We start from the raw sequence: 23,730 nt of genomic DNA, 5'->3' as shown, positions 1-23,730 counted from the left end.
GCACCACTAGTCAAAAATATGGGATGGGGTCAAAATTACTTACTGCTTTATAGTTTGACTTTAGTAAACAGTAGTCGCATGAAGTGAACAGAGGTAGTAAAAGAACAGAGAGCAACTGAACTTAGTCGAGCAAATGTATTTCTGACACCTAGTGTTGAGGTTGAATCCTTGAAGACTATAATGGTTGCGTCCACCCGTCAGTGGGCGGCGAAGTCCACGCGAGTAACGGAGAAACTTCACGAATGTAAATATTAAGTGTACAAGGATACGTCCTCGCGTATTATTTCTATTTTCTTCTTTTGACTAATGCGAACATGCCACGCAGAAAGCCTTTTAGTAACAAACAGAAAAAGAAGCAGTTCCAGGTGAAACGCGAGAAAAACAGAGGTGGGTAACGTTAACTAGCTTAGCTGAGTTAGCGCGCCGCGAGCTGAACGCGCTCGCAGACGCGCTACATTAACCACGTGATGCATGGTTTTATCATTTATATTTTCGTGTGTAGTAATGTAAACAGGTTCCCCCATATTAGAGCATATGTTGAGCTAACGTTATAATGCTTCTGCAACTACTTTGTTTGCTAGGTTTTTGTGCTAAGTTGTAAGCAAACTTGACAGACTCAAAGCAGCGCGTTGCTGTCATTTTCATTTGTGGATTGCAAACCAGAAGGAATGCTGAATTTCAAACAAAAAATTAAAAAACAAAAGCGATCAATACACAGTAAAGCAGGCTGAATTAACTGCTGTTCGTCTGCAGGTCTGTAAGTGCACAGCAAAACCAGCTAAAACAGGTGCAGATGAATTAATTTCATAATCATGCCATCAGTATAAAGCACACTGCACTATTCTCATAGGCACTATAATGACAACAAAGTGTTAATTATGGAGGGATATGTCTGGTTTCTGCTTTCACATATTAAGGCCTTGAAAGGTCTTCAATCAGAGCAGAAGCATAAATGGCATAAAGTTTTGCATATGTATATATATATATATATATATATATATATGCATGAAGATACAATATATATATATATATATATATATATATATATATATATCAGTGCTGTCAAACAATTAATCGCGTCCAAAGTAAAAGTTTTTGTTTGCATAATATATGTGTGTGTTCTGTGTATATTTATGTATATACAAATACAGACACATGCATGTATATATTTTGTAAATATTTACATGTCTATATTTCTATTCATATAATTTCTATTATAAATAAATATATTTAATATAAAAAAATTCTGAAATATACACATGCATATGTTTGCATTTATATATACATTTGTAAGAAATATACACAGTACACATGTATTATGTAAACAAAAACTTTTATTTTGGATGTGATTAATCGTTTGACAGCACACACACACACACACACGCATATATATATCAGTAATTTTGATTTGTTGTCCAATAGAAATATCTAAATATCCTTAAATCAAGATACATTCATTTACTTGAGTTGCAAGTTTAACGTGAAGTCTTGTTTTTGAAAAAGTTAACAAAATTGATCGAGTTTATGCTTAAAACAAGAACAAACATCTGTAAGTGGGGTATGATTTTTTTTTTGTATCTTCATTTAAGAATGTTTAGATTCTTAGATTAGATTTGCACTGGAAAACATACAAAAAGAGGAAGAACATCACTGTAATGCAATGTGATCAGAAGGTACAGAAGTGGTAGCTATTTTTATTTGTTAAATGAATTAAAAAGTAATGGAGATCTATTGGAAGTTGTATTTTCAAACTTTGAAACTTTGCTAAGACGTTTTCATTTACAGACTGTTTTGACTTATTGTGTTCCTTTTGATTCCTTACACTTCGTTACTTGGTCTTAAAAAGTCTTAAATTTACCTTCATAAAACCTGCAGAAACTCTGGACTGGAAGTACAGGATGTTTTTCACAGTAAATAGTATGCAATTCAAAAATGAAAAAAAAAAAAGGCAGTAATCATTTCTTTGCTTTGGAGTTACGTTCAAAATAGAAAACACTCTGTCATGTTTGTGTGTGTCTGTCTGTGTGTGTGTGTGTGTGTGTGTAGGAGAAACCGGTTCGTGTCACAGTAGCCGAAATGCCAGTGTGGAGAGAGGACCTGGCAGAGACAGACAGTCGGATACATCAGACAGCGAGACGACAGACATCAGGAGGATCAGCGATCAGCCTGGCACCAGAGACAGCAGATATGACCCCAACAGGTGAGTCAGGACAGGTGAAACAGTCAGCCCAGCCTTGTCTTATTAATTCAACATGACATATTTTGGCAGGGGCATGTTTTGTCCTGTTTGTCAATCTTATAATGGCTTGTTTTGCAGATTCCGTCTGCGCTTCGAGAAGGAGAGCAAGGAGGAAGTAGAGAAGAGGAAGAAAATAGCAAGGGAGAAAATCCTGAAGCCGGTGGCAGAAAAGGAACTAGAGCTTTATATGACCCAGATTTACCCAGAAGAGAAAGGTATTAATGCTACTGTGTAACTTGAAGTGGTGACAGAGTGTAATGATAATAGACTTTGCATTTGAGGAAATTGTTTTCACAAAACTAGCTGAAATGTCACCTTCGCAATTACACCATCAGATGCTGCAACATCTGTGACAAAAAAGAGTGCATAGTGTGACTTTTCTGTCAAATAAATGAGTCAGTGACTATCTGTCAAAAATTCTGCATCTGTTTACATCCATTTGCTGTAAATGAGAAAAGGAGATGTATTTGCGATATTAAAATTCTGTACTGATTTGATTGATAAATCAAACACTAAAATATAACATACACACAGAATACTGTTAAAAATTTTGGGGTTGATACAATTTTTTTATGTTTCTTAAGTCTTATATGCTCGCCGAGGTTGTATTGGATTAAAAATACAGAGAAATTTGTAATTTTGTGAAATATTATTCCAATTTAACATAACTTTTTTTCTATTTTAATATACGTATTTGTAAAATGTAATATATTCCTTTGAAGGCAAAAGCTGAATTTTCAGCAGCCATTATTATACACTTCAGTGACACACGATCCTTCAGAAATCAATCTAATTTGGTGCTCAAGAATTTTTTTTTAATTAGAATGTTGAAAACATTTCAATATTGCTTATTATTTTTTCCAAAAAATCATGATACGTTTTTCAGGATTTTTTTATGAATAAAAACGTAAAGGATTCAAAAGAGCTGCTTTTTTTAAATGTCTGTATTATCATTTTGATCTATAAAAGGCACAAATAGTGACGTCTAGCCAAGTACGATGTCCCATACTTGGAATTTGTGCTCTGCATTTTACCCATTCCAGTGCACACACACACACAGCAGTGAGTATTGAACACACACCTTTGAGCAGTGGGCAGCTCTCTCTCTAACCATTAGGCCACAACTGCCTGCATCTATTTAATGCATCTTTGCTGAATAGAAGTATTCATTTAAAAACTGTGATATTGGTTTTGGTCCATGTTGTCAAGTCTTACTTCATTTCATTTTAATTTTGTCTAATAACAGACCTGGATTTCCCACGGCGGCCCTCATGGCATTACAACATGCAGCGAGAGGAGTTGCTGCGGAAAGAGGAGAAGTCATTTCTGGAGTATCTGGAGGCTCTTCACTCCAAAAACCCACCCGGTACCCTCAGCCACTTTGAGCACAATCTTGAGGTGAGGCATGTTCTCTTTGCAAACACCACACAACTGAAGTACTTTGAAAAATAATTTTTATCAGCAAGCAGAATTTGATTGCTGCTGCGTCAATAGCTGTAATGAAATAGCTTTTTTCATTGCGCTTGAGCATCTGTTTGGCCAGACAGTGCTGGAGGCAAACTCTGTTAAGTGTTCAAATTCACTGGTTTATGAGCCGTTGCTTTTCTCAAGCTATGTGACACATAAAACTGTTGTGTTTGCTTAGTGCAAAAGGAGCAACACTTTTTCAGCAGCGAAGATGTGTAATACTAATTGGTATGCATATTTGGTTTATTAAAAGAGGCTTTATGATTCCTTATTTGTTTTTAAAAGACTAAAGACAACAGAAACACCACAATATTGTGCAGATAGTTTTAAGACTAACCAGCTTTGTTTCTAAGAACTCATAAACGTGCATGTAAATGTTTCAACCACTTAGCAGTGAACAGTGAATTCATTGTTTTTTAACAGTCTCCAATTTTCAGATAGTTCTGGATTAATGTAGCAAAAGGAGACCATAAAATGCCTGAGCCAAAAAAACCTCTCAAGTCATTATTTTGCCTAAAGTGGGCCAAAGGACTACAAACAAGTTGGCTAATCTGAAAGAATGTGAATAACAGATTAAGGGTTCATTGCTGAAATTCAGACAGCCTGAATAACAACTATTTATAAAAATTCACTTTTTGTTTTCTATGTTCTACTACTGACTGACTGACTCTTTCTTTTTCAGACATGGAGGCAGCTGTGGAGAGTAATGGAGATGTCTGATGTCATTCTCCTCATAGTGGATATCAGACACCCAGTGAGTGTGCGACTGTACGCCTGTTGAAACTTTTAGCAGTTTTCAAAAGATCATCAAAATTGCATAGGCTTTACTCTAAATGTGAGAGTGTCAAATTATGCAAATTGAAGTAACAAAACCTCCACTAGGTGGGGCCAGAGATTATATTACATTTAATCTCAGAAAACAGCACTTTTTGTATTGCGTTATACATTTTGAGCAAAAGAAGGATAGTGTGGAAGACACTGTAGCATCACTGCCATTCAGTACAAGGAAACATTATTACTCTGTCTGCAGGTGCTACAGTTTCCTCCTGCTCTGTATCACTACATCACCGGTGAGTTAAAGAAGTACATCATCCTGGTGCTCAATAAGGTGGACTTGTGTCCCCCCCCGCTGGTTTTGGCATGGAAACACTACCTGACTAAACAGTTCCCACACCTGCACTGTGTCTGCTTCACCTCGCACACAGGACAACCCTACAGCACATGTGAGAGAGTCTTTCCACTGTCAGTGCTTTAACTATAATATGACAGAACAAAATAGACAAGAATAAAAGTGTCACCTTCATCTGTACTCTCTGCAGTTCTACAGAAGAAGAGGATAAGGAAGAAAGCAGGATGGAATGAGGCTGGAGGACCGTTTCACATCATGAGAGCGTGTCAGGAGATCACAGCAGGAAGAGGTTAGACAACTTCCTCCCAAACAAGAAAATATCAGCACTGGAGAACACAGGGGAGTATTAAATGATGATGATGGTTGTTATTTATAGTGGATTTGAGTAGCTGGGAGAAGAAGATCCAGAGGGATGCTGTTGCCGTGGGAACAGAGGGGGATCAGGCTGATGATGGATCGGAATCTGTGTTGATGGAGCATCATAGTGACGTTGCCATGGAAATGAACAGCCCAACACAAGAACTTTATAAAGATGGAGTACTAACATTGGGCTGCATAGGTAAAAGCCTGAGATTAAAATAACTATGAAATCAAAACTGACACTATTTTTAAAGAATATTGCAGTATTTATTATATAAATTATTTAATTGTGCACATCATTATTTAAAAAAAAAAGAATGTGCCCTCATAATCTTTAATCAAAAACATTAAGCCCCCCCCCCCCCCCCACTACAACATATATTTTCTCATGGCATGCATTGGCGCGAGGGTGAGAAAATTACCTCTCCCTTACCTGTCACTCACATGAAAAAGCAGCATTTAGCAAATAACAACAATGAACAAAATCAAGTCCCGCCCTATATTTTCCCATTAAAGAAGCCATTTCACTCGAATATATGTCAAAACAGGGAAGAAAAGATTATCACAATGTCCATTTCACGTTAAAACTGAAAAAGTATTATTCTAAATCAATATCAGTTACATATATCTCATTTGAAGTATCTTCTCTTCAATGTGTACATTTAAATTCATTCAAGAGTTTAAATTTCATATGGTGAACAGTCTATCTGCACTTTCTCCAGGTTTTCCTAATGTAGGCAAATCTTCAGTGCTGAACAGTCTGGTTGGCAGGAAGGTCGTGAGCGCGTCTCGAACCCCAGGTCACACTAAATATTTCCAAACATACTACCTCACTCCCACTGTTAAACTGTGTGATTGTCCTGGGCTTGTCTTCCCTTCCCAAGTGGACAAGCAACTACAGGTAAAACCAGCATGATTCTGTATCATTTATGAAAGTTAAGTCATCCAGTCTGTGTTTTGTTTGTTTATGTGTGTGTGTGTGTGTGTGTGTGTGTGTGTGTGTGTGTGTGTGTGTGTCTGTGTCTGTGTGTGTGTGTTATTTATCTTCTCAAACAGATCCTGGCTGGTATATATCCAGTGTCCCAACTGCGGGAGCCTTACAGTTCAGTAGGATATTTGTGTGAACGGACCAACTTCCTGTCTGTGTTAAAGCTGACACATCCTGACCACAGCCCAGGAACCCCACAAGACCCCAAACCACAGGACTGGACAGCATGGGATGTGTGTGAAGGTGCCTGTCCTGTTTTCATTTGGCGTCATTCATTTCATATTTAACATTCAACTGGAGGGAGAAACTTGGAAAAGTTGTTTTTATTGGCTTTTCAATAGTCACGTCTGTTTTTCTTACTTTTTTTTTTTTAAGCTTGGGCTGAGAGGAGAGGGTATAAAACTGCTAAGGCGTCCCGTAACGATGCCTATCGAGCAGCCAATAGTCTCCTGCGTTTAACCATCGACGGACGGCTGTGCCTATGTCTGCGACCACCTGGATACAATCAGAGTAAAGGTCAGAGGTCAAACCACTATCGTTTATGTCCTCCACCACTCATGACCAGATTTGGTGTGTAATTTCAATGTCCTCAGTTTATTATAGCACTAACAAAAGTTTTTGGTTTGCCAATTTTTTATTTAATTTTATTTTGGGCAAACTTGGAAAGACATGTTTTGTAAGATGGACCCCCAAAAAACTTCTTATAACTTTTTATTATATTGTTGAATGTTTCATCTGTATCTGCCATATAATAACGAATGAAGCTATAGCAATACGTTTAAATACAATAATCATCTCTACAGATGAATGGGAATCACACCCAGACCTGGCCGAGATCATTGCTCTACAGGGAAGGAAGGAAGAAGAGAATGAGTGTGGTGACAGGGAAGACGACGAGGGCGAATCCAGTTCTGAGCTGGAGGAGGACAACGATCGAGACGCCGACGATGATGAGGATGCTGATGGGGATGATGAAGATGATACCGTGAAGGCTGACAGGAAGGGCCTCACTCTCAACATGTTCAGTGTGCTGGGAGAGAATGAGTGTGAGTGAGGGATGAGATCCATGTTCATTCCACGTTCATGCATTCCAGTTTCTTTATTTATCACTGATCTCTTTATGACCATCTCATTTCAATCTGCAACGTGTCAATCAAAGGACTGTATAAAGTTTTGAATTTAAACGCTACGCATTTATTTAGCATTTGACGCTCGTTGCATACTTATACAGCCCATCGTATAGACAACACACTCCCCATTTTACCTATTTTTGCTGGTTTTGTGTTCTTTTTTCAGCCTCTTTGTGCCTCTGTACCTTCCCTGCTTTTCATTTATCCTCATCAGAAATTTATAAAAATGTTTGGAAAACTTATGTACCTCCTGCATGCAGCCTTTTCCCTTTTTAAGAGGGCATAAGGAATGTCTGTACAACCAGTGATTGTACAATCATTGTTACTAAACAAACATTGATGAATACAATCGCTGATTTATCATCAATCTCAAAGCAGTGATGCCAAAGGTCAGGTGAGGTCAAAGGTCACTGCTTTGACCTCAAACTGAGTTGCCCATGTGAATGTATTTTACCCTCAATCTCAGTACCATAAACCTCTCCATGCAGGGCAGAACCAGCCGTGTTTGAGGAATAGAGATAGAGGCCAAGAACAGGGTGTTGACTTCAGTACACTGTTCTGATAAAAAGATGTTATGGACACTTAAAGCACTTTTTAAAGCAAGTGGCAGCAACCAGCAGTCTTTTATTGTTGAATACTTTCATTTCTGAGCAGATATATTATGTTTATTATACGGGCAATGAAGTGAGGGTGTTGTTTAGAGTTGCGGTGGGAGTGATGTTCAAGACTATGCAAAGTTTACAGAGATATCAGAAAAACCTGATAGAAGTGTTCCAGTTATAAAAGTGAGATTGTGCAACACGCACACTAACACAAGCTACTTGAAGATTTTGGATTCATGTTGTTTTGGACTAAAAACATTTTTTAGAGAGTGAGTTGGTTTTGAAGAACTCGAGTTTGTGCACTTTTGCTATAGGACTCAGGTAACAGTGATGATGTGCAGAGATACCGATACACGGGAGCTGGTCCCCTGCTTTTCAGCCTCCAGTCCTGCATGCCCTTGCCTAGGGATTTCATGTGGGTGTGTCTTTATTTGTTTGGGTGTGATTGTGTGTGGATCATTCTTTCTTTATTAAAATGTTATTATAGTGACAGAAACAGCCCTCTGCAATAAAATTGTTCCCCTAACTCTCTGCCATCATTATTTTTGCACAAAAGGACACAGCTATTAATGTCTTTATACAAACAGTCAGAATGTAAATGATGATATACTGTATTGTAATTGAAATTCTAATGAAGGCATACATAAATTGAAAGTAACATCTGGACTGGTAATGTATACTTTAAAATTAGAATTAGAATAGCAAATTAGCATCTTATAAACCAATCACAAAAAACGTCTTTCACTGTGTATCATATTTGATACACAAATTTCTAAGGCCTCTAAATTATCAGCATGATCAGAACTGCTGGAAAACCTGTAGTGCACAATCTAGCAAGCAAAAGGCTTTTTTGTGCTATTCTATAAACGTCAGGGTGATGGGTCATGATGTACTTTTTTTTTTTTTGCTGTGTAATCCTCACTTAGATTTAGTTGATTATCCATACACTTGTTTCTAGACAAATGTTAAAGTCTGGCTTTTGAGAGATGTTAACTTGTACTTCTCTCAATCATCATTGTATTGCACTGAATTATATATATATTTCCCCCCACAATACAAAATAAAGAGTTTAGTTATAAAACTTAGCATTTACTGTAAATATTATTTTGCTAAGGTAAATTATTGAGAGATACATAGTGTCAAATAATATTTATGTAAGTAGTCTGCTATACTGTTATAAAGATCTGATTGATTTACAAGCTGTCAGAATTTCATTTTACTTTTTGGCCATATAAATATCACAGAATGCATATTTTTGCAAAGTTTGGGCCTCTCATTATAAATAAGGTATTTTTGTCCTTCACAAGCGTGTGCTCCATATTGTATCATACCATATGAGCTGTAAAAGCCTGATGTATCCGATACGATGCTCAACAAAAACATGCAAACACTTATACTTTAGATTTTGTGTACAGGTATGATAAAAAAAAAAACAACTGTTAAAAATCACTTTAAAAACTCAACACTGTGATCAAATGTGTCAGTTTACCACGTTTACATACAAATACAGTTATAAAGCTGCAGAGTGGAACACAAAAACCAGCCTTAAAACTGTTGGAAAAGCAAGTAGTTACCTCATTTGTCTGAGAGAATGTTGTTTCTAAAAAGCTGTTATCAAGGTAAAGACTAGCTGCTTTGAAGAAGCAAAATTTAAGATTCGTTTAACAATTTTGCTCCTTACATCATTTCTATGCTTCCAATCAATGTTCTTTTTCATAGTCTTAATTACTATTATTGTCAAATATGGAAAATAGTAATCATAAAGAATGAGTAGGTGTGTCCACGCTTCTGACTGGTACTAATTATGAGCTTTACAGCAACACACCTTTGACAATCACTGGCAATGAGATCACGGAGAACTGCATCACATCAACTAAGACATTACTAATCATCATTTCCCGGCAATAAACACTGCAGCATTATGGAGACAATGAAGCATTCCTATCTAATTTGATTATTGCGCCACAATCAAAAACAAGTCATGTAAAATCCTTCATGTGGATTACATTATAATCCATTTCTAATTAAACAGGAAAAACTATTAAATATGCTTGTGGTTTCGGGTGTGACTTGGATACGTTACAGTGCCTCACAAGCATAATTTGCTCATAATAACCAACACAAATAATCTTCCCCTCTGTAAAACAGTAAAACACAACTCGCTAATTTCCTGTAGATTGTGTAAAACTATTTGCCGGTTTGTAACCGCAGACAGCTCATATTTCACTCAACCGTGTCCGTGACCTCATAAATTATCCAAATGAAATTCTGTGGTCTTTAACAGGAGTCATTGGTCATGCTTGTGCTGTCCATATGTGTTGCGTTAGTGTAGAGCAGCCTGCTTTTCACATGATGTACATAACCAACCTGCAACACCCGCTAATCGACAAAGAGTGAATGAATTAGTCCTATTAAAGCAGTCTGGCTTTAAACAGTATAATCAAGGGTCTGCTATTGCCTGAGAGAAAGTCTGAGTTTTTATCAGTGTGAATAATGGTAAACACACAATAGGTCACTCAGGGGTTAATCAGAAACCAGACACATCTCTAATCTGATTGGTGTTAACTTGCTTGTTTAGACATCTGGTGATTTTGGCAGACTCTGTTAGCCATACCATTTGTCACATGAAAGGATTTCCCAGTTAGGATGTCTGGTTGATTAAACATCTTCCACAGTAAAACAAAAAAATTCAGCTTGTATATAATCCTCAATGATAAATGGAGGTATGAAGTCGTGTGCTTCAGTATCTGAAGAAAATGCAGAGGTCTTCTTGTCTTCACAGGCTCTATATCACCTCCCTTAGGAATGCAGAGGGAACTGATAACACTGGCATCACAATCCTAGGAATGTCACTGGTCTTGTAACTCCACAATATTTATGGTTCTAGTGATATTTGACCACATGATGAATTATTTTACAGACATGAGAATGGAATTTTGAAAAGGTTTTCTGTTCGTGGATAATAAGGTTTGTTAACTTACCTCAAGAGGCTTTTATGTTCTACAACTTAACACATACAATCAATAAAAGAGTCATAATATGGAAGCCTGTTTTTGCTTTTGAGTAAAAAGTAAAACAGAGAATTTTGAGATTGTGAAATATTAATCACAATTGCGAGAAATAAACTCGCTGTTGCATGATATAAAGTCACATATGCAAATAAATAAAGTAAAAATGAAAAGATTTGTCACAATTATTTAAAACATAAACTTGCAATGGCACAATATAAAGTCACATTGAACTATATAGTCACAACTGCGAAAAACAGCCGCATTTACAAGAAATATTGTCACAATTGTAAGATTTGAAGTCACACATGTAAAGTTACAATTGTGAAAAATAAAGCTGTATTTACAAGACAACACAATTTTAAAATATAAGGCACATCTTACATAAAGTATTTTTTATGTTCACTTGCATAAAAATAAATTCACAGAGCAATATAAAGTACCAATTCTGTTCTGAAAAACAAAAATAATGTTGCAATTGCAAGATATGTTACAATTACAAGAAATAATTCATTAAAAATTATTAATGAAATCACATCAGTATAGTCACAATTTTGAAAAATAAAATCAAAATTGTGTGATGTAAATGCAACTTTATTTTTCACATCTGTAACTTATTAACACCGTAAAAAACTTGAAAACTTTCCTACTTGCAAATGTAAGAAAGTAGCTTGTAACAAAGAATTTTTGGTAAGAGGCTAGGGCGGCGTTAGGGGTGGGCTAAGGGGGCTGGAGCCCCGAATGTTTTCAGTAAAGCCCCGAATGTTTTTATTACTATGCCATCAATGAGTTTCCATGCCCAATAAAGTAATTTATATTAGAATTTAAATAAATAAATAAACAAATAAATAAATATCTCTCGACTCTCACGTCTAGAGTGTCTGTCAATTTACGCGTTGTCATTCACACCCGACAAAAACCGCCCACTGAGTCTAGTGCTTCTGACTGACATGTAAACTGGCCAACCATCGATGAGCGTCTGTACGATCCAGCCAATCAAATTAGATCTTTTGGAGCCAGGCGGTTTGTTGGCGTGTAGTATTTTACTAGATCAATTTATTTGAAAAATAAAATGGATATTTCAAAATTCTTCTTCAAAAAAAGGAAGTAAAACACCCCCAGCCAACACTTGAACGCCAAGATACAACAGCTTCAGGTATCTGTAACTTTTAATCATAGTATTATATTTCTTATTCGGTTTTAAATTGTGTCTGATTTAACGTTACATTTTGAACATCTAACAGTTAACGGTTGCGCAGCACAGTCTTTAGGACACACACACACACACACACACACACACAGAGCGGTTATAATGTTGGGTTAGCATGGTCTGTGGCAGACTTTTCGTGTCAGGGCAACAATTCAATAAACAAGATAATAAAAAAAAGACATATTTCGCTAAGGAAATGGTTCCAAACAAAGCATGTTGTTGTGCTCTGCAGCAACACACAGCGGTGTTTACTGAATAAATTTGCGTGAATAAATGATTCACTGACCCATTCATAAAAACAGTTGCTTACTTTTTTTCTGAATGAATCATCTGTTTCGAACGAATCGATTGATTAAAAGACTGACTGACTCACTCATTAAGGCAGTGGCTTGCCGCCACCTAGTGGCAAAGTACCATTCTAATTTTTTTCATTTCATATTTCTGTATTCCAAATTTTATATTTGATACATTAGCCTCATAAGATTATTTATTTATGCAATTTGTAAGTCGTGTAAGTGCTCCTTAAAAAATATAAGTGTATAGAGCCCTGCGTTTTTAATTATACTTGGATGAAAATGAGTCATCCTTAACATTTTTGGTGTTTTGGATTCACTACAGCTGGAGAACAATTAAATACAAAATAGGTTATAGGCTCTACTGGGTGATTTTTTATTTTACTGAGTAACATTCATCATTTTCCCAGATAGTGTATAGATTTTTAGGCATTCTATTATCTCAAACAGCCTGAAAAATAGTGCATTTAGCTGACGTAAATGGGAAAAAAATCTCCACGGGGGAGCATGCCCCCGGACCCCCCTAGGTTTCGGCTAAGCCCCGAATGTTTACATCGTCTGGCTCCGCCCCTGGTAAGAGGTGTCAGTTTATTATTTTGTGTGACCCGAACAAGAATGTTTACCTTAATTAGATACTCAAGTATTTATTAAGAAAATGTCCAAATGTTCTCTCAACTTTCTAAATTGAGTCATCTGAACAAACAACATTACACTGAACAATACTGTGCAGGTTCCCAGCATGCATTGCAGTTTGAAAACATTTTATGGTAATAATTAAAATATTATCATTGTTTTGCATTTGACTGGCTTAATTTATGCCGCTGCTGCTGTTGTCGCTGTCAGTTAGCTGTCTTGTGCTGTCTCTGTTGATCCTCACCGTTTGAGAATGGTGTGTTGAGGTACATGTGCATCTCATTACAACTTCTAAATTTGATAGATTTATCTTTGTTAGCCTTTAGTTTTAAGAGGCAGATTACGCCCATATTAACCAGTGGATTTTAAAAATGCAAGAGAATCGCTAAACAGGATTGGTATTGCTAAATGCTAAATAATCTTTAATATAAATTGATGTGACCATTCTTATTAAATTCAGTAGACTGAACTTTTACTTTGCAGTGGAAACAGGCCTCTCTACATCTTGAATAGGATTTAGCCAATTAGCCTTCCAGTTTGGCCTATAAATTGACCACATGATTGAAGAGCTCTATTAAGAGGACCTCACTCAGCTACGTAAGCAAATTTTGTTCATGATTTTGAGTCTAAAAATGATTTATAGTGTTTATTGTATATATTTGGATAGTAGTTTCCCCTACATTTATTTCAGTACGCTCAGTGCTTCAGGAACACACACACACACACACACGCCAGTGTAATTTATGAGCAGACAGTTGTTTCTAGTCTGCTTCCGAGTTGGGTGCTGGCAATGGCAGTGAAGTGTATTAGGTGTCCTGCCTTCTGCCCAAATCTAAACTCTGCTTTCAGTACGGCAAGTCAGAGAGGCCAAACTATGCTGGCACACAATAGTACTGACATAATAAATTATCATAAAGCAGCATTATGATACATCCCACCACAGGACCACCATAAGTCACCTATTATGTGACAGAATAAACTCATATAGCCTAAAGACAGCGTATAAATCACATCACAGAGATTTTAGATATCCACTGAACGATGTTTTAGATTGTCATCACATTTTAACACTCTAAACCGTTTTCCACATGTATGTATGTGTGTTTTGGGTGGTGTGACTGAGTCTATGTGTCAATAGGTATTTTTAGCTTGGGCTCTCACTGCATTGCAATGGCACTCATTCCCAAAATCACAGCAACCCCCCACTCCACTCACTCTCACTGTGAAGCCAAATAGAGCAGGAATGGACATGAAGAGAGTGAGCGGGACAGTTGTGTCGTCACATAGACAGTCAATGCAGAATTAGACCCTCCCTGCTCTGTTTCCATGGAGACAGTTTGAAATAACCCTGTATGATGGGCTGTTATAAAGGCCGACCTACCTGATCACCACACCCTGACTCACCTGTTATTACCATTGTTAACCACTCATACGCTCAGTGCAGAGACAGAAAATAACAGTAATTTGGGGAGAATCAAATTCTGTGTGATGTGGGAGGGAGAAAGGGAGGGAAAGAGACAGATTGAAAGAGAGAACCCATAATTAGGAAACACAATGAGCGTCTAACAAAGGAACTAATGAATTAGGCCACAGACTTCCACAAATAAATGACAAACATGTTTATTCACAGATGGAAAAGAATGAGAGGCGGTGGAGGAGAGAGAGAGAAGTCGAGTGAAACTTGTGCTGTAGTCACAGCGTGAACTCCAGCAACATTTGCAAAGGAGACACCCAAATAGCAGATCTCTCTGCCTCTTCAGGCTCTCTTCACTTTTCTCTCTTCATGTTAAAAGAATCAGATTCCCTGAAGGGTCCTATAGAGATCTGGGAATGAAGCCAACAGACTGATTGAAGAGTCTGTGGGTGGGGCCTTAAAGGGATAGCTGACCAAAAAATGAAATTTCTATCATCATTTATTCACCCTTCTGTGGAACATGAAAAAAGGTTTTATGAAAAATTTACTAGTTGCTCTTTTCGAGTAAATTGCAATGAATGGAGACTAGAAGCATCATAAAAGAATCATACAAGTGGCCCAAATGACCCATATATCCCGAGAAGTCATGTGATATCTTTGGGTGAAATACAGTAACTATAATGTTTATTGTTACTATTTTGAATTAGCTTTTATTTTTATATTTTCAGTTTTTATTTTACTTTCAATAATTATAAAAAAAAAAAAGTTTTAGTAATTTTCTTATGTGTCTGAAATATAGTTTTTATTTTATTTTAGTCGTTTTAGTCAATTTTGATACTTATTTCAGTTAGCAACATTTCTAATTTCGTTAAAGTTTCTAAGCTTAAAATGTATTTTATTTCAATTTATTACCAATAATTGTTTTTAATAGTTGTAGTTTTAAGTTTAGTTACCAATAATAACTCAGATTCACTGATAATTTGAGTGAATTCTCCTTGTGAATGGAATCAATCCGATTCATGAACAAATCATTCAGGCAGGTTTTTCAAACTGAATCAAAGATTCGTTGAAAATATCCGACTCAAAACAATAATTTAATCTCATGAATGCACCAGAGATAGATAGGCCAGAATTCAAGATTTTCGTCCATTTGTGGTGTTTATTTGTGATTGATTTATCTCCTTCCCTAATGCAATTTCCAATTTTGATTTGTATTTTCTTGTATTCTGTTTTACTCTTATGAAATCATACAACACTTTGGTACACTTTTTGTTATGTGCTTTATAAATAAATTTTGATTTGATTTCACTTGATCTAAAAATACCTATATTTTTATCTGTTCCTCAAATATCTTATGTATTGAAAACTTCAGACTTTTATGGTGACTTTGCATCCTTTTTTGAAAGTTCATCTTTAATGTATGGAGCTACATGACAAAGAGAGACCTGGACATTTAAAAAAAAAAAAATCTTCTTTTATGTTCCACAGAAGAAAGAAAGTCATACAGGTTTGGTCAATGACATAAGAGTGAGTAAACAATGACATCATTTTAATTTGGGGGGGAACTTTCTGCAAATTCTGAGTCTTGGAGTATATAATGTAAGCAGTCAAACAGAGCAAAAACATCTAACCACATGACACAAAAACACAGATAGACACAAACACAGTTATCGTCTGCTAAAGAACACCTGCGATCACACTCACCCATCTGTTTTAATCTTCCAAGGAGATTTTCCTTAGAAAGAGAAAGCACTTACTGTCACACGACATATACATATAGGGCCTTGGGGGTGGGCACACTGAATGGCATCCGGAGGGCGGTCTGTTCATTCAGCCTTCCCGCTGGTGCCAGTACGCACTTCTCAATTTTAAGTTGCACATAGACATTGAGGGCTCTAGGGAGGGGACGAATTGACACAAGCATGTGGAGGGTGCCCCTCCCCTGTTTTAAAGCACCCCTGTTTTAAAGCACCTTAGAACAACACACACCAACACTACATTTGAGCGGGTGGGGTGAAGCATGGGGTTTATTTTTTTTTATTTACACCCCTGTTCTCTGTCCGGGACCGGGGGCTGTGAGGATGAGCTGGCCGCCCGGTCGGGGTCTAGGCTGGTGGTCTTCTCTGCTGCTGCGGGGACCGGGGTGGTCTTCCTGTCCCCACGCCGGAGCGAAGGGGGTTCAGCTCCGGGATCGGGCACTGATTACCCCTTTGGGGGTGGTGGTGCCTGGATCTAGGAGTATAGAGTGCATATGGGGAGTGTGAGTGTGGGTACCGTGTCCATTTTTGTGTGTCTACATGTGGGGCGAGGGTGTGAATATTCATTTGCGTGCATGAGGGTGGGAAAGTATGATTGTGTATATGTGTGCTTGTTCGTCTACGTCTATGTGTCAGGTCGGGCCTTAGACTCCACCTCACTCCTCATCTCAATCAACCCCCACCCCACCACCATGCCCTGCCGGTGGAGGTTGCCGCCGGTGCATTGGTGATTTCTCGCGCCGGGTCAGGGTGCTCGGGTGAGCGCTGGCCCACTTTCGGCGGTCGCTTGGCGGGGCCTGTCCCTACTGGCTTTGCTGGGCCCCGGTTGGGGGGTGGGGGGCCCTTAGATCTCCGGGCCCAGGGACCGGTCTGCCCTGGTGTGGTCGGCTGCCGGCGGAGCCTGCGGGCTTGCCGCCACAGCACCCTGGGGCGTCTACACTGTGGATGTCGGATGTCCCACCTTCGGGCTCTCCTCTGCCCTTTTTCTGGGGTGCTTCTCCTGGGGATCCCTTGCCCAGGGGGGCCTCCGGATGTTTGGGGCCCGGGTCTTTTCCATGCCTGCTTCATGCCTTGCGGGTTGGGGCTCCACACACACTATTAAACATTTACATGGAGGAACCTTATGAACACAAGCGCGCTCACACACACACAGGTGTACACTCAAGTATTTACATTGGTGTAAAAACAGGTGCTCACAGACTCACATTGTCTTAATCTGCTGTTGCTTCAAAACCTATTTTGTAATATTAGTTATGTGTGCTGCTCAATAACATTTAACATTTAGAATTTATTGTGATTCATACAGATGTTGGTTGTTGCTGCAGTTTCTCTGATGTGTCTTCTGTTGTTTTCTCTTCTGTTGTTCTCTATGTAAAAAAAGAAAAGAAAGAGAAAGCACACAAAACAATGTAGAAAAATCAAAATTAAGACAACATATATATTTATGAATCAGTTAATATTCAGGCCCACAAAAGAAGGATATATAGACTCTAAATGGGGGTAAACATGATAAATACCTATGCGAATATATCTTAGAAAACTACACAACATAGAAAAGACAAGCTCAACAAATAATAAGTGGGATTACTGTTCAGGAAATGACTATGGGTCTGGGAATGACCTGTTTGAACTCATCACACTGAAGCTAAGCCTCTTTTCCAGTGGTTGTGCTTCTCTGCTGTCCGTTCCTGACTGAAAGGATGGTTATGCAGAAGCCGGTCAGCGTGATTTGACAGACTTTAGATCCATGAAAGTATTGAAGCAGACTCACACAGAACATCCTCCAGCTATGCGAGGTGACTGATATTAGTGATGAGCAGCAGAGACTGTGCCTGGTGCATTTTTACTTCCCAGTACCCAAAAAGGAGATCAGAGAACTGACACCCTTCTGACCCCCACCCAGACACCCACCCGCGGCTGCAACCTGACCCTGTGACCTCTGACACCTTCACCTTTTGGAAAATCTTCAAGGGAGTAACCTAAAAGGGTCAGTATCTTCAAATGTGCAAACTAATATGTTTAACACAGAATAGGTCAATGCTACCATAATCAATGTAAAATAAAAAGACTAAAGAAACTCATTGCCAATGTTAATGACAGAAACTATGAGATGGTTCACACACGACATGCTCTTGGGTCAATTTGCTCTGTTTTTTAATTGCTGGTCTGGATAAAAAAGCTCTAGATGGAAGGTCAACCTTTGCAATGCACCTCACTGTTGTTTTTTAGAATATTGCACCATGATCACTCCGTAAAATGTGGCGCATAGTTACTAAATACTTAATATTTTAGCATTTGAATTATGGGAAACTTTTACTTCACTCTTTTTGAGTGGATAATTTATTATCTTTTATTGAACAATATTTCAGAAAAATATGTTTCTGGAACATTAGACCCCCTCAACAACAGAACAACCTCCTCGACAGCAACCAGTCTGGTTTCAGAAATGGATATTCAACAGAGACTGCCTTGCTCTCAGTTGTTGAAGCCCTAAGAATATCAAGAGCGGATTCCAAATCTTCAATATTTATCTTGCTGGATCGGTCCGCTGCTTTTGACACAGTTAACCACCAGATCCTCCTGTCAACCCTATTGGCAAAGGGCATCTCAGGAACCACACTCCAGTGGTTTGAGTCTTACCTATCAGATAGGTCCTTCAAGGTATCTTGGAGAGGTGAGGTGTCCAAGTCGCTACATCTAACTACTGGAGTGCCTCAGAGCTCAGTTCTTGGACCACTTCTCTTCTCTGTCTATATAGCATCACTAGGTTCTGTCATTCAGAAACATGGTTTTTCATATCACTGCTATGCTGACGACACTCAACTCTACCTCTCATTCCATCCTGATGATCCGACGATAGCTGCTCGCTTCTCAGCTTGTCTAACAGACATTTCTTCCTGGATGAAGGACCATCACCTTCAACTCAACCTTGTCAAGACAGAACTGCTTGTGGTTCCATCAAACCCATCGTTTCACCACAATTTCACCATCCAGTTAGGCACATCAACCATAACTCCTTCAAAAACAGCCAAACATCTTGGAGTTATGATTGGTAATCAGTTGACATTCTCAGACCACGTTGCCAAAACTGCCCGGTCCTGCAGATTAGCTTTATTTAACATCAAGAAGATCAGCCCCTTTCTTTCGGAACATGCTTCACAACTCCTTGTTCAGGCTCTTGTTCTATCCAGGCTGGACTATTGCAGTGCTCTCTTGGTAGATCTTCCAGCCAGTTCTATCAAACCTTTACAATTAATCCAGAACATGGCAGCAAGATTAATTTTTAATGAGCTGAAAAAATGCACGTCACACGTCTGTTTATCAATTTGCACTGGCTACCAGTAACTTTCATGGACTTTTAAATGAAATGTTCCCTCCTGGTGTAATATCCTGCCCAACTCAATCTGAGCAGCTGAGTCCTTAGCCATCTTCAAGAATTGGCTAAAAACACATATCTTCCATCTTTATTTGCCCCTCTAACTCTAGCACTCTCTTTTCTAATTCTATTCTTAAAAAAAAAACTAACACTAGCTTTTCTAATCTTTTTGTATTTTATCTATTTGTTTTATTTATTATACAATTAACAAAAGCAAAAAAGGCATCTAACACTAGCTTGTTCTATTCTTTTTCTATAAAAAAAACCCTTGCTACGTTTACTGCATTAAGCTAATTGAGACTTGATCATTGCTCTTTTGTTGATTTTGATTGCTTCCATTGTCCTCATTTGTAAGTCACTTTGGATAAAAGCGTCTGCTAAATGACTAAATGTAAATGTAAAAAATAAATACATAAAATAATTATAATTAATAATAATATAAATAAAATAATATAATATATTATTGAAATATAAAAATAAAATAATTGTACTATATTATTATATATTAGCATACATTTAACACTTTAATACATTCAAAGGTAAGTACTTTGAGTCATTATGATTAAAATAAGTACTTATAATTTCAAGTAAGAAGTGATATTTCATCAGAGTGTCTATACTTTAAACACAGGATCTGTGTACTTCATCCTTCATCCAACTTTTAAAAACATGTCTGACTTGCATAGAATGTCTAATATTTCAGCAGTAATGTGATGTGATTATAACATAACACCAGGAGGAATCTCCCTCTGTCATTCATTGTCATTGTCATTCGACATCACACACACACATGCACACAGGACAAAGTCAAAAGTCTTGCATTCCTTTGAGCCTCAGACACCAAATGTGGCTGATCTCATTTCACAAAACACACACACACACACACACACACACACTGTACTGCCTCCCTGAATCATCCCTATCTTTTTACGCTCTTATGACACTTTAGAGAAGCTCGCTAACCTCTGGGCCCCTGAGACAACCAGCCATTTTGAAAGAGGACACCGGAGAGGACAGAACAGAGCGTGTCCTGCCATTTTTCAAGTCTCTCTCTCTCGCTCTCTCTCCGTGTGTGTGTGTGTGTATGAAGGTGGGGGAGGATTTATGTGTGTGACACTGGTAACTGAGGTAGTGGGAGGGATCCATAGCAAGTAAAGGGGGAGAGATGGATAGATTATGTGCTTTAGTAAGAGAATGAGCGGAATGCCAGTTTGTGTCGCTTCCCCAAGTTCTGCAGGCCTGACATTGTGAGAGTGATCAGGTCGCTCTGCCCCTCAACAGCTGTGTGTTTGTTGGTGGAGAGGGTGCATACATGTGGACTCATGGGTGTACATATGATCTGCGCTTCTTCACTTTAATCAGCATTTAATTACATAAAACGTATATGACATTGGTGAAAGTGATCTATTAAAATATGGAATGCTTTATGTATGCAAACTATTATGTTGATATTCAAAGCCATGCACATCTCTCTCTCTCTCAGCTGTGACCTTGCACATTTATGAAACTTGGCAGCTTTTTAAAGTAATTTCTAGCATTTAATTCCATTGTTCGACCATAACCTGCATTTGTTCCTTTCTACAGGAAACATCCTGTTTTGTCTGTCCATGTGTCTAGAACAAATGCAAATTATTTATTGTAAGTTGGATGATGTACATTGTGTTATACGTAATGTTGTGCAGCAAAGCCACTGTAAGTATCTGTTGCAATGACACAATTATAAGTATTCGGATAGAAGCAAATATTAAACCAGAAGTGTGCCAAAACTACACTGAAAGCCTGTTTAATTCCATTTAAAGTTTACATTATAGTAAACAATCTTGTATGATTCATACATTTGCCTGTATGTACATACAATTATACTAAATATATATTTTATTAAAATCTTTTTTATTACAACACAAATGAAGTTACAAAATGAAAAAATGACAGAAGACTTTCTATTATTCAGAAGAAAGATTTTCTATTACTCAGAGGATTTGTTATTTGTTAATTATTTTCTATTATACTACGGGGCCGTTGAATGCTTGAATCTGATTGGCTGACGAACGTTCTGAGGTGTGCAATTATTTTCAGGGAAACGCACGGCGAACGTAGTTCCAGGCAGCTTTCTTGACCGCATTACAGTTCCATATCACTTCGCATCGTTGTCAGCGCTGCCCTGGCGATTTTATCAGTTAGCCTAGTGTAGCAACTTAAAGGCTACACATGACATTTCTCACTAGCGAGGTAATAACAGCGCTGCATCTTAAAGCAGACTTACAGTTTAGAGACGGTGCTTCAGAACACTGTTGAGGGACACACAGAGGTAGCCTAATTCATACAAGCTCTCTCTCTCTCTCTCTGTTTCTCTTTCTCTGTGTCTCTGTCTCTCTCGCTCTCTTTCTAATAACTTCATTATTAACTGCATTAGTCTGCTATCAACGGCTCAAGCCTCCATTGCCAGCTTTAAAATGACGTTTTGGAACTAGCAAAAGAGTCGTTGGATGAGATGCGGAAGAAATAATCCTACTCACAATAGCGATTTAAGTAGAAAAACCGGACGAATCCCTTGAAATATATAATCTGATCGATGTCTTGAGGTGTGGCAACCGTAGTATAAGCGGAATAATTGACTCCGGACCGTTGAATTATTAGAAAAATAATGCACACCCGAGGTGTAACGGCCACTCCGCTTCGCGTCGTGGCCGCATCACCACCTCGGGTGTGCATTATTTTTCTAATAATTCAACGGCCCGTCGTCAATTATTCCTTACTTATACAGAGGATTTGTTATTCGTGATACATTCCTGTATGCTTTAGGCCTTAAAACTCTTGTGTTTCATACTTCAGCTCTATACTTTCAAATAGTCTTTTAACTGAATTTATTATTCACATTTTGTGAAACTGTTATTGTTTGCTGATTCTACATGCATCACATATCCTCAGTTTTTCATTTCATTAAAATGTATTAAAATGTCATGCATTACTGGCTTCTCAGGGGGTAAAACTCAAGGGTGTCTCGCTTCCCTGTCTTTCTCTTTTTTACTCTAACCAGATTCACTTTTCACTCAGATTAGATTTACCTCCTTTTCCTTTCAGCCACACTTCTCTCTTCCCTCTCCATCCTTCATAGTGAATTCCACACAGGATCAGGCCTGCTTTTCATGATTAGCTGAATCAAAAAAAAAAAAATGAGAGAGAAAGAGAGAGAGAGAGAGAGGGAGGGAGGGAGAGAGAGAAGAATGGAAATTTAGCTGTGGAAGAGCTCTGCTGAAAAAGAGTAATTCAACAAGTGTAACAGAGGGCCTTATCTTCAGAAAGAGAACGAATGAAAGAGTGAGTGAGACAAAGCCAGTGCAAGTAGTGGAAACCAAAGAAACAATGTGCAAAGGTCATTGCAACATTACAGGGGGATCGCAGGTTGCCAGAGCAACACACAAAGTTAGGGTAGTGGGGGAGAGGTAAAAAAGGGAGGGAGTGAAAAACAGAGAGAGGGAAGTGAGAAGAAAGGAGAAGGAATGGAATAAGTAATCAGGTTATATTACAAGCCTTTGGAGGAGGCATTACGTTTTCTAACACAGTCGAAAAGTTATAGTTCCTGTCTTTTCTTGTGGTACCCTGGTAAACTGAGCTCTGTTCAAGGATGTACCCTCAGCTTTATTGCACTGTGCTGAAATGCCCTTCACAGTACTGATTTTCATTATAAAACATGAAGATTAGTTGAATCACTTGGAACATAAAATTCAACACTGAAATGTCTCCCAACTTTTTTAACTACAGAAGTGCAGCCCCTGAACCAGTCAGTAAGTTAAAGTCATGATGTAATGGAAACAGCGACAGATCAGTTCTTCGTATTGTGATGTATATCCAAGTAAAATGGATTATCAAAAAAGAAAAAGAAAAAAAAGTAGGGGGGCGGGGACTTGGTTCTATCCATCTATCGTTGATTGGATAGAGCTTGGCTTGAGCTCGTGGTCAATTGTAAGAAAGGGCAAAATATAACAAAATATATAAATAAAGATAAAACATATATGTGCATGCACGATGTGTTCAAAATAAAACCATTAAGATGCATTTAGAAAAGAAGAGTGAATTTCCATTTCATGCCAATTTTAGTTGCAATGAAACCAAAGTTGCATCAG

General features: G+C 38.0%; 1 protein-coding gene across 1 annotated transcript; it reads left to right on the top strand.

Annotated features, from left to right (window-relative positions):
• The first annotated feature begins 5 nt into the window (after positions 1-5).
• Positions 6-9,110, top strand: gnl1 (guanine nucleotide binding protein-like 1). The gene is made up of 12 exons (XM_079444430.1): positions 6-387; positions 2,047-2,200; positions 2,318-2,454; positions 3,486-3,637; positions 4,389-4,460; positions 4,737-4,929; positions 5,026-5,124; positions 5,212-5,394; positions 5,918-6,096; positions 6,252-6,426; positions 6,559-6,699; positions 6,987-9,110. Exons 1-12 carry the CDS (start codon positions 315-317, stop codon positions 7,235-7,237), a joined length of 1,809 nt encoding a protein of 602 aa, XP_079300556.1. The 5' UTR covers positions 6-314; the 3' UTR covers positions 7,238-9,110.
• Positions 9,111-23,730: the final 14,620 nt, after the last annotated feature.

Source organism: Barbus barbus (assembly GCF_936440315.1).
Source record: "Barbus barbus genome assembly, chromosome: 21".
NCBI lineage: Eukaryota > Metazoa > Chordata > Actinopteri > Cypriniformes > Cyprinidae > Barbus > Barbus barbus.
Note: the sequence above shows the minus strand (reverse complement) of the source record. Positions and strands in the feature narration are given on the sequence as shown.

Coding starts and splice junctions, on each gene's coding strand:
- gnl1 (XM_079444430.1), top strand. CDS start 315: ATGCCACGCAGAAAGCCTTTTAGTAACAAACAGAAAAAGAAGCAGTTC. Junction 2,201..2,317: donor AGCAGATATGACCCCAACAG/GTGAGTCAGGAC, acceptor CTTGTTTTGCAG/ATTCCGTCTGCGCTTCGAGA. Junction 4,461..4,736: donor TAGTGGATATCAGACACCCA/GTGAGTGTGCGA, acceptor CTCTGTCTGCAG/GTGCTACAGTTTCCTCCTGC.